The sequence below is a fragment of the Lethenteron reissneri genome, chromosome 31 (assembly GCF_015708825.2).
Source record: "Lethenteron reissneri isolate LAM-NWPU_2019-01 chromosome 31, ASM1570882v1, whole genome shotgun sequence".
Lineage (NCBI taxonomy): Eukaryota > Metazoa > Chordata > Hyperoartia > Petromyzontiformes > Petromyzontidae > Lethenteron > Lethenteron reissneri.
The window spans coordinates 6,025,646-6,037,873 of record NC_083809.1 but is presented as its reverse complement, the minus strand read 5'-3'; the positions used below and the strand labels follow the sequence as shown (position 1 = coordinate 6,037,873).

At 45.0% G+C, this 12,228-nt stretch overlaps 1 protein-coding gene across 3 annotated transcripts in view; it reads right to left on the bottom strand.

Moving 5' to 3' along the window:
- Window positions 1-9,690, bottom strand: part of LOC133349720 (arf-GAP with GTPase, ANK repeat and PH domain-containing protein 1-like) — a 227,146-nt gene extending 217,456 nt beyond the window's left edge. For all 3 annotated transcript variants that reach the window (XR_009755979.1, XM_061563407.1, XM_061563409.1), the window contains exons 1-2: window positions 8,628-9,690; window positions 2,332-2,390 (exon numbers count right to left, since the gene is read on the bottom strand). Coding sequence is in view for 2 of the 3 variants with exons in the window: in XM_061563407.1 (XP_061419391.1) it covers window positions 2,332-2,390; window positions 8,628-8,817 (249 nt within the window). In the remaining variant the exon portion in view is untranslated. The remainder of the gene's footprint in view (window positions 1-2,331; window positions 2,391-8,627) is intronic.
- Between the last annotated feature and the right edge of the window lie 2,538 nt (window positions 9,691-12,228).

Below are 12,228 nucleotides of genomic sequence, written 5' to 3'. Positions count from 1 at the left end.
TTTAGAATCAACAAGATGCGTTTAGAGTATTCTTAGGTTTTTTCGGTAAAGTCACGTAGGTAAAACATCAAAATTAATAAAAATAAAATAAAATAAAGATCACGACGTTTCGGAGGCAACACAAGTCTCCGAAACGTCGTGATTTTTATTTTATTTTAATTAATTTTGATGTTTTACCTACGTGACTTTACCGAAAAAACCTAAGAATATAAATCCTTGCAGTCACGAAAGCTTCAAATCTAGAATCAAATGCGTTTAGAGTATTTGGCTGCGATAAATGTCCACATGATCAGCCACTTCGTTGAGCTATCATTTGTGGCCAGGTTACTTCTGAAAAAGAGCTATACAGCTTAGTGGGCCTTAACTGGTCAAATATTTTTTTTTTATCAATTTAGTTTAGTTTGATGCCACTGAAGAAGCTCCTAGCATGCCGACAAAATGTCAGACGGGATGCTGAACAACACGCGGAACATCACGAAAACGCATCGGACAGCTGCAGAGGACAAAACCGCGAAAAACCTACGCAGTCTGCTCGCCTAAGGTTTCTCAAACCACGAAAACCCAAGCAGCGCCCTCGGAGAACAGGTCTGGTCACAGCCCAGCGGCACTCACCACTGCATTAAACATTGACTTCTGCTTTCCGAATACTCTAATTAATGCATCACCTGCTCATGTCACCTGCAATTAGAAACCCTACGACGGACCTCTCTGGCGAAATGATCCTGGAGTCAAGACATGCCACCGCTATGAATAGACTTGCCTCCACTTAGGAATGTGGAACTTTCACCAATGACTCAGTGTAGTAAGTGGAAAATAAGCACAGCCTAATGCTTGCCTGAGTATAAAACCACTTCTACTTTCACTTGACATATCGCTGGCAGAAATGTGAAGTGATTAGGCATGAAATGATGAAATATAAGAATACGTTTTATCCTTTCTGGCCAAAATACAGGTGTTAGGATGTTCGAACACCAAATGCATACCTTTTGCAAGGCATCAAGTCTGCATTAACCACATGTACTTGTGGTGAACATGCAAACAAACATGCTGTGATAATATATGCATTGTTTTTTAAAACTGATTCGCCTACATCTGAGACAGCCTTCTTATTGGCCTTGTCACACCAGTGTTAGACCAGAGAACACCAAAAGGAGAAGACTACAATTAACCTCCCTCGGAAGTTGATGAATTTTCCTGATTTTGGCTTCAGATTTCATTTCAAAATGCAATCTTTTTTGCCTTGGTGGTAAATCGAACGGCTCAAGTGGCTGGAGGGTTTATGTAAACCAATGGGAGCAAAGACATATACAAATAGAAAATTAGTCGTCGGAGCCAATATTCAGTGCATTTAACGCATGCATCTTGAGTACAAGGATAATTTTTACTTTTGATATTTCTGACATCCTCATAGCACAAGGCTATCATGATGGAACTATCCTTCACAAATAACTATTGATCACAATAATTTCATAGAAGGGGCTATGTTTATGTGTAGTTGTTTGTAATATTTGTAACAACTACACATCAATAACAAAAAAAATCTACATTTTATATACCTGGTAAAGCCCATTAAATACATTAGCTCTTTTTCAATGGTGACCTGGCCACAAATGATAGCTCGTCAGCGTGGGAATTTACAGCAGCAGCCAAATAATCTAAACGCACATTTTTTTAATGTGGAATGGGGAAAAACTGGATGACCCGGAGAAAAATCCACGTGACCAGGGGGAGAGAGAGAACACACGGACTCAAAATATACAACAGTAGTTGTCAGGGTCGGGATCGAACCTATGACCTCTTGCATACCAGTCGAGGGAGAAACCATCTCTTCATGAGACCTTTAATGTCCACTGTAGACGGTGTGTAGATTGCGGTTAAAACACCTACAGTAATTTACCGGGGCGGCCGCGTTTTTCGAACCGGTGCAAAAAAGTGGATAACTGCACTGCCGCTTGGCAATATCATCTTCAAGAATCAACGTATGTCATCTCTCTCCCATGGGCCGTTCTTTAACATTGAGGGTTGCACTGTTGTGCCAGAGACACTTTGTCACATGACATAACGCCGATAGCACAAATTGGAATGAAAGTGGTAAATGGGCAAAAAAAATCCCCAAAAACTAAAATGTAACCTATATTTTCATGGTGATCTCTGCACTTTCACATGGGTCCAGTTTGAGAACCCACAGCATAGGATGTAGCGGTTGCAAGCATTTATGAACAGAGATTAAGGATCGTTGTAGATACAGTACAAGGCGAACAATGGCAGGAATTATAAGGAGGGGGTAGGAGCTGGATGTTTTTGCGAAATCCTTTTGTTGTTGGTGCTTACCACTTTAATCTCTTGCACTGACCGGCTCAGAGTCCACTCCTGACTGTTGACAAACGAATCTGCATGAAAACACAACACCCCAAAAGAATTAAATTCCACCCACAAAAGCTGTGCATTTCGCACAGTAAATGTTAAGCAGATACAATCAACAACTGGCGGATTCCGTGGCCTTACTCGAGAAACCATACAGTAGCCAGTAGATTTGCTGCGACATCATTTTTCACGGTATGAACCAAAACGATATTAAATGTCACGACACGATGATTATCGCGATGTCAATTTCCTACAACTTTCCAATCCTATGGCACATTTTTATCGCCTTGGTTTGTGCTTTTATGTTCTTCCAAGTACAGATTGCTTAAAAGTTATTCAACTGCAGTTTGCTTAACACAAGTCTGTCGCAGGTTCTCTGATCACGGCAACTTTACGATCTGTTCACTTATTATGGACATCAAAATCAATCTATCCAAAAAAACTGATAAGGCACACACTTGATGGCCTATTGCTTTTTCTTTTTTAGAACTTTAATTATTATTGTAAACTTTCATGACTGTCATTTCTATATTTTCAGAAGTCCTTTGCGGGTAAATAAAATATTTTGAAAAAGTAAATTTACGACATAATGGTATACAGGCATTTGCTGAACGGACAATACAATTATTGCGGATCTTACATCATATCATATATCGCATCATCGCCACATTGCGGCAACATTAGTAGCAGACATGTTGTATAAACCTGCGATTGATTACACATGCACACGACACGCCATCGAAGGCAAGGGTTTGTGGATCGCACGCAGATTTGTAAAACACTGAAAGCCCTTCCGATTCAAGATAGCAAAGAATACGACGGTACAACAAGCATGTTCGCGACAGATCAGTGACCAACTATAATTGTAATGGTGTCGTTCGCAATTTAATTGCAAATCATTGTGTAATTGTAATGGTAATTTCAGCCAACAACACTGCTGTAGAACTAATTGTAACTGACCCCGGGTCTGTTTTGTGAACCAATCTGTACAGACCCTCCTTTCTGGGTTATACCTTCACATGCATGGGTTTGTTTTCTCTCTCTCTCCCAGTTACAGTAGTGTACTCTAGTTTCCTCCCACACAAAGCCACTAATGGAATTAACCAAACATCCCAAAGCAGCACCCTCCTGAAATACGAGTCTTGTGGCTTTCATGGATAAATAAATTACACAATTACTACTGCAATGAATGTGCCACATTTTGTGTGTGTGGGGTGTGGGGTGCATTTGGTGTCACATCTGCGAGTCGTCTCAGTTGGTTAACCCATAACACCTGGGTCCATCACCGTGACCTCACTGGCCAAGCGAAATTTCGACAACTCACAAAGGGCACCAAGCGATGTCGTGAAGCTAACATCATTTACCCGCCGTTGTTGTTGGTGTCACAATGTGGTTGACCGAGGAACGTGATGAAATTTGTGTCACCAGTTTGAGGTGGTCAGATATAAACACAGTGATCGCGCCGAAGCACATGGGACACATACCAGACCAGTGACCCAGCAACTAGCCACAAGAAGGTGCACTTTCAACAAGCTCCATTGCATCTCTGCCTGTGTATACAGTAAGCAACTGTAAAAGCACGAGTGTCCTGAATCAGCACCTCCTGCTTCTGTGCCCCCCTCTTTCATTGTCACCGTCTGTGTCTCTCCTCCTGTCTGCACATTTCACGTCACCGTCTGTCTCCTGTGCGCGTGTGCCTCTCGGTGTCTCTCGATCACCGTGCGTCTCCATTCCATGCCTCTGTATCTCTCTGCCCTCTTAGCGCACGAGTCTTGTGGCTTTGGCTATACAGGATCTCTCCTCCGTAACTCCGATTAGCACGGTTGGCTACGTACGGTGCGAAAGAAGTGCAACATACATATACATAGTGTGTTTCTTCATGAGCCTATTTCTACGTGACTCCACATTTCTCTCCCTTTCTCTATTTCCATATCACTGCATCTCTCTTTTCCCCATGTGTCTCTCTCCACACGTCTACATTTCCCCAACACTGTGGCTCTCCCTCCTCCCCGTTTGTTCATCTCTGTCACTGTCTCTCTCCTCCTGTGTCTCTCTCCTCCAACTCTCTTTCCATGCCGATGCATAGTGTGTGCTTCTACGTCTCTTTCTGTCCTATGTGTCACCACGTCCTTCCTTCAACCACACCCCTTGTGCATTTCTCTACTCCGCAGATATGTCTCTCCCCATATATGTCTCTCCCCATGTCACTCAAACTCCTGCCATGTGCGTTTCTCTGCTCCTCTCCTGTCCATGTATGTCCGCCTCTGTCTCGGTTTCCTTGTCTCTGAGTGGCGGTCTGTATCCCCCCTCCCATGTGCTTGTATCCCCCGTGTCTCTCCATGCATCTGTCTCTCAGTCTCTTGCTCTCCGTTCTGTGCATATTTCCCCAGGTCTATCTACTGATGTTCCCCATCTTTTGAAACATATAATTTGTACTCAAGCCTGGAACCTGCTGTTGAAATTCTAAAAAGTGTTACATTGATATGGTGAAATGTACTCGGGGGTTTTTGTCAGAAACGGAAATTTACATCAGTAAGCCATTGATCGGAAATATTAACTACTTTACTGTATGGCAAAAATGGCTTCAGAAAACCTACGTAACTGCTCTTTAAACATTATCTTAATTAGTTTTTTAATCAAATAAGGACGTGACATTTTGGACTAGCTTCATTAACTGTGTAATTGTGGACATGACACAAATGCATGGGGTACTGGCACTATGAAATACTGTTTCCGGAACTTGTGTTTCACGACAACAAAACTATCACCGTATCACGATTTCTGATACCGGTAATCTCCTAAATTATAACTCTCCGTAAAGTAAGACGCACCTCAAACTCTCCCCAGTGTCTGTAGATGTATACAAACAGGGTCTATCACTCTCACACACCTCCTGGGTTATAAGACGCAGTGCAAACTTTTGCTAGAAACTACAGAGAAAAAAGACCTGTCTTAAAATCCAGGGAATACAGTAAATGGCCAACACTATCAAACCTCGCAACAGCTCTACCGATGTAATCATATACATGATGATTGGCCGAGCTATTGTCATTTTTTTTAAAACACTGTACGTGTACACCATGCAGTCACACTTGTTAAATTTCAGCCTGATAGGATGTGAAATTTGAAACTATGGCACTCTGGGATTTAAATGAAACCAACAGAGACGTAGCACTGTTCACCCGATGACGCACCTTTGCATGTCATTTTCATTTTGTTTGCAATGCAAAATTACATTCGGCTGTGGATTCAACACATAATTTTAGACACTGTAACCGCCAACCATAGTTTTGACTTGCACATCGTACTCATAATCTTGTCATTGTAAAAAAAGTGTGATATTATCTATTTTCCTGTAGTGTCCCCTATTTCATCGAGATTTTGCCGACTGGCATTGCATCATATAATGAAGAATCCATTGTGAAGTCTCATAAAAGTGTAACCCTCATTTTTTTGGAGACTGACCCGTAGAAGCAGACTTCACAGAACTACTACTGAGAGCCCTTCAATGGACCTCTGGTCCACATGTTAGAGGAAAGCCACTTTCCCACAGAGTAAGGTTTTTTCGTCTTCTTGGTTCTTTCGGTAAAGTCTCACAGTGAGAATTATTTTATTTTATTATGTTTTATTTTTATTATTTTATTACTTCCCTTCTACGTGACTTTACCGAAAGAACCAAGAAGATGAATCCCTGCAGTCACGAAAGCTTTAAATCGAAATTTAAGGTTTTTTCGCATTATCAAAAAAATATAGTTTTAACTCTCAAGAGCTTGAATTCGCCAAGTTAAGTGCAGAGCCAAATTAAGTGCAGAGCCAAATTAAATACGATACCTTTTTTCGTCCAATAATTTGTTCAGACCATCAACTCACTACACTTGAGAACCCAGTTAAATCACATCCCGGCTGGCTGCCAGGCTCAGCACTCTTGACCTCTGAGACAAGTGCCCACGTAAAAGTAACGCAAAGAAAGATGTTTAGCGCATATGGAACGACTAAAATAGTAATTTGGAAACCACATTTTCCAAGATTATGACCTACAAGTGTAGGAATAAATCACAACCTTGTAATTCCTACAAGCGAAATGGAAAATAATTTAAACGGCACATCATGTGACATTCAAAGGTGGAGGAAGATGTTTAGCGGAAGTGGAAAAACATTTTTTTTAAACCACATTTCAATATTCATGACCTGCAAACAAAAGACATGATTATAACCGTATCATTCATGGAAACAACGGAAGAATTACCTAAAATGCACATCACATCCTTATGCCCAAAGATACAGGGAAGGAATTAATACTGAATAGGTAGGGAGAGAATCCTTATAAACAACATTTCCCAACAGTAATTAGAAACCACAATTCATGAGCTCCATGTTCTTGCCATATGCCCAAAGGTGGCTAGGAGAAAACACTAGTGTACAGTACAATTAGGCGTTAGAAACAATACTTGCCAACACGATGGCCTGCCAGAAAATTACAAAATATGTTCAATCATAGGCATAAATGCAGACTGGTTAACCCTGCACGAATCAATGCGCTCTGGTCCAACGATGTGGGTAGGGAAATGGTACGGTACAGTCCTCAATGAACTACATTTTGAATGATGAATGCCGACACCTGTAAAGAGAACGATATAAATCACAGCTTTCTCATTCGTTGGCATAAACAAAAACTAACTTAAAATGCACGTGTTATGTCAAAAGATGCAAGGGCGACAATGAAGTGTACAGTACAGTCCTTCGAGACCACATTTCCTTACACACAAACCTGCAAGGAAATGCCATTCACATCCTTATCATTTATAGACGCCAAAACAAAATCACTTTAAATACACTCCATGCTACATCTACACGAGTAGGGGATGGTAAAATCCGTGCACTACAGGTACAGGCCTAAGAAATCATATATCCAAAGTTGAATATTTTATCTGCACAGGAATTATAGAAATCATCACAACCTTATCATTCAGATGCATATACACCGACATGGCTTGAAATGCACAATGTACTTCAGTCCCAATGTAGTGGGAAGGAATAGTAAAGTACAGATAAGAGTCCTTTGAAACCAGATTTCCCACGACGTTATAGCCTGCAATAAACGTTATTGTGGATTGGTAGAAAATAAGAACAAACATATTTAATTTGCACAGAGATTTAAGGAAATAGTTAAGACACCAAAGTTCCAGTCCTTTGAAACCACATTTCCCGAGATGAATTCTGTCCTAATCTTGCAATTAAATGACAAAATAAGAGCATCACCATTCATTGACGTGCACAGAATGGGTTGGAAATACATAATATTATGTCCAAAGTGGGAGATAAAATACAGTACAGTAGCACACTTTAGTATAGGTAACAGTCCTTTGAAATCAGAATTCCCAAGATGTTAGCCTGCAATGAACATTATTCTGGATTCGTGGAAAATAATTAGCAAAATTACCTGATATTCACAATAGATGTTGATTAAGGAAATAGTTAAAGAGTATAATTCCAGTCCATAGAAACCACACTTCCCAATATGATGGCAATGATAGCAATCAAACCCGTATCGTTGGCACGAAACCAAAATGACTAAAACAATACATCGATAGCCTTGTCTGTAAACGTTGTACAGTGGTACAGTACTCAGAAACCACATTCACAATTGTTAAAGCACTATCCATGGGGATGACTAATTCGCATTCTTCTCATTGACAAAACCACAGCATGGCTTGATATGCACATCATGTCCTTGTGTTTCACCAGCAGGCGATGGAACAATGCCTTTACAGGTACAGTGCCCAAAGTGTGGAATGATTTTTGCCGAAACAAATTGTTATTATCTACTCAAAAAGCCACATTTCCATCACCCCCCCCCCCCAATCGTAACGGCCTACAAGAGAATATCAAATTTAAAATGTTATCATACACAGGTAGAATGGTACAATCATGTTCTAATGCCCATTGGTGACCACGAGTCAGACGTTTCAAAACTGGTGCTAAATAAAACACGATTCTAAATCCACATTTGCCATTCCCCAAGATGATGATGGTGAGGATGATGATGACGGTGGTGAAGATCTTGATCTTGAGGTTCCAATGGTGATCTTGTTCCACCAAGGACATTGGAGAGAGGTAATTAAAACATCTCAAACAAGGTGGGTGGGGGTGTAAAAATTTTAACTGCGGATCGATGCAAAAACAACCCCATCGTCAACGTAGGGTGCAAAAGAAGTTTCAACACAGATCCATGGACACACTCTGTGGGTGTTGCTCTCTCTCACCCTCGATGCTGATGACATGCTCACGTATCTGGTTCTGCAACAGAGGGTCCTCGATGTGCTCCAGGAGGTCGTAGATGGAGTAGATGTTGGGGTGGACGCTCTCGAATCTCCGGATTTCGCTTCGGATGGCAGTCGAGTTAGTCAGCTGCTGCTGCTGCTGCATCTGCTGATGATGAATGTTGCTGTTCATCTTCGTGATGTGTGATTTGTGTGTGGTGGTGGTGTGTGTGGTGTGTGTGGTGGTGTGTGTGTGGGATGGTGTGTTCAATCCAGTTTGGCAGTGGTCAAGGCTTGACAATTGTAATATTTATATTTGCTGGTTCTTTTTCTTCCAATAATTAAAACAAACCGGCTGAATGCTGGTACAATGTACAATTCAAACAACACGCTCGTTGCAAATCGGCCTCTTCTTTCACTCCATAGAAACCTCCACATTCGAATCTTCTTCTGATGCCCTCCTCTAATCTCACGTGTGTGGCGTGTGGCGTGTGTCGCTTGTAACTCTTGTTGTTTTCTTCCACAAACAAAAGCAGAAGAACGGAGGTGATAAGGATGGGAAGGGATGGGGAGCACATTTAACATCCCTTAGCCATTCCATCCCCCTCCTCCAGTCTCATTCTCCTCCTAGAATCCCAACAGGGTTCACCAAAATCACCGCCACCACCACCAGCAGCAGCATCACAGACCCGGTCACAAACCACCACCACCATCGTCCTCGTTGTCCCGAGCAGTTTCCTTCTTCTTCTTCGTCCTGATCTACTCTAATTCATGACAACCAGCCCCTTGTGCCGAGTGGCTTTGCCCGCTACTTTACAATGGATCGCATTGCCACGATTGCGTGGTTTGTGTTACAAAGCGCGCACGCTGCGACACGCAAACACACGCCGAGGCGCACCGGATTTGTAAATCTCACTATCGCCGAGACTTTAAAAAGCCACACAATTACCAACAACAACGACATCGGCAAGCCATCATCATCATCATCCTCCTACTCCCCGCTTCTCTTACAACAAGTGTTGCTCGCTCGCTCCCTCCCAGCTCGCCCACCACACTCACTGTCTGCTCTCGCCACCACCACCAACACCCTCCTCCCACCACCACCAACACCCTCCTCCCACCACCACCAACACCCTCCTCCACCACCAACCCTCCCACCACCACCAAACCCCTCCCCCCACCACCAAACCCCTCCCCCCACCACCAAACCCCTCCCTCCTCCTCCCACCACTCACCCACCACCAAACCCCTCCCTCCTCCTTCCCAACCACCACCACCACACCAACCCCTCCCTCCTCCTCCTCACCAACCGACTCACCAACCAACGCCAAAACCCCTCCTTCCTCCCTCCACGCACCAACCACCACCAACCTAAGCCCTCCTCAGCATCCTAGCTCACCCACATCACTCACGCCTCCTCCCACCACACCACAACTCCTCACCAGCCTCCTCCTCCCACCACCGACCACCAAGCCCTGCTCCCCCACCACCACCAGCCCTCCCACCACCACCAAAGCCCTACCACCAAAACCCCTACCTCCTCCGTCCTCCCCCACCACCACCAAAGCCCTCCTCCCACCACCACCAACTCCTCCCCCCACCACCACCAAGAGTCCCTCCCCCGACACCACCAAGCCCTCCCAAAACCACCAACAACCCCTCCTCCATCCTCCCCCCACCACCACCAAGCCCTCCTCCCACCACCACCAACTCCTCCTCCCACCACCACCAAGCCTCCCCCCACCACCACCAAGCCCTCCCACCACCACCAAACCCCTCCTCCTCCTCCCCCCACCACCACCAAGCCCTCCTCCCACCACCACCAACTCCTCCCACCACCACCAAGCCCTCCTCCCACCACCACCAACTCCTCCTCCCACCACCACCAAGCCCTCCCACCACCACCACCAACTCCTCCTCCTCCCACCACCACCACCAAGCCCTCCCACCACCACCACCAACTCCTCCTCCTCCCACCACCACCACCAAGCCCTCCCACCACCACCACCAACTCCTCCTCCTCCTCCCACCACCACCACCAAGCCCTCCCACCACCACCACCAACTCCTCCTCCCACCACCACCACCACCAAGCCCTCCCACCACCACCACCAACTCCTCCTCCTCCCACCACCACCACCACCAAGCCCTCCCACCACCACCACCAACTCCTCCTCCTCCTCCCACCACCACCACCACCAAGCCCTCCCACCACCAACTCCTCCTCCCACCACCACCACCACCAAGCCCTCCCACCACCACCACCAACTCCTCCTCCTCTATACCCCCTCCACTCCAGCCCGCCCTGCCTTCTTCCTCCCTGCCTGCCACACATTCCCCAATTCGCCCCTGGTGGTGGTGGCTGGCGAGAGAGAACGAGGAGAGGGGTGGGGAGGGGATTTCCTGTGCTAGAGACATAACCATTGGGTGCCTCAGCCTGCCAGAGGTCGCCCAATGGCGTTAACTTTCCGGGGCACAATCATTATTTTGTCTTGTGTGGAGGAGGAGGAGGTTGGAGGCTGTGGTGGGGGAGCTGTCGTTGTTGTAGTTGATGGGCGCGCTGCGTTACGAACACGGCGATCCTGAGTTCGATTCCTCATACCTATCAATCAATCCCTTATCAGTGCCCTTACCTTATTACAGACCAATTCAGACCTTATTGGTCACCCACGTGCCCGTAATAAATCTGAACGTTCATTCTACAAAGTCCCATCGCAAGAGAGAAACACAATCACCACTAGTACACTCACCACTGCTCCACTCACCACTAGTACACTCATCACTAGTACACTTACCACTAGTACACTTACCACTACAAACCTTTCAATCCCTGATCAATGCCCTACTTTATTACAGACCAATTCAGATCTTATTGGTCACCCACGTGCCCCCAATAAATCTGAACGTTCATCCTACAAAATCCCATCACAAGAGATAAACACAAACAAATAGACATTGTTTTTTTTGTTGCCCTATTTAAACGGCCTGAAAACTCACTTTCCCTGTACAAGAATACGTGGTAAACCGTATGGGTTGACAGCTAAATGGATTTACCGCTCACAGCCAACAACCCAGCGACGATTATCTGAACCGGTCAACCTCAATTGAGTACCTGGCACGGTGTGCAGTAAACATCGCCACTGGGGAGACAAAGGCGGTCGGGCGTGGTGCTGGCCACCCTATCCCCTCTTGTACGTGTAAGGTTATATACGGGTTAGAGCATTTCGCTATCAACCCAATCAACTCACCTGAGTTTAGATCTCCCAGCAATATCTAAAACAATCAAACAGTGGGTGAACCACACCTAAGATTATCATGGTTGGTCTACGTCCGGTGCGAAAGAAGTCCAACGTACATCTCAACTCGTTCTGAGAATCCCCTAAGGTCGCCTCAGCCTCAAATAAGTACTTGGTGCGGTGTAAAAAAAAACTAACACTGGGGAGACAAAGGCGGCCGGGTGTGGTTCTGGTCACGCCACGGTCACACACTTGCACCGTACCGATCTTTGCAAGGAGCTCGCTAACAGCAAATTGCCCCAAGGTGTCTTTGCCCGCCGAAGTTACTCAGTGATACTGGGTGGAAACAGCTGTCTCTTGCATTTTGAA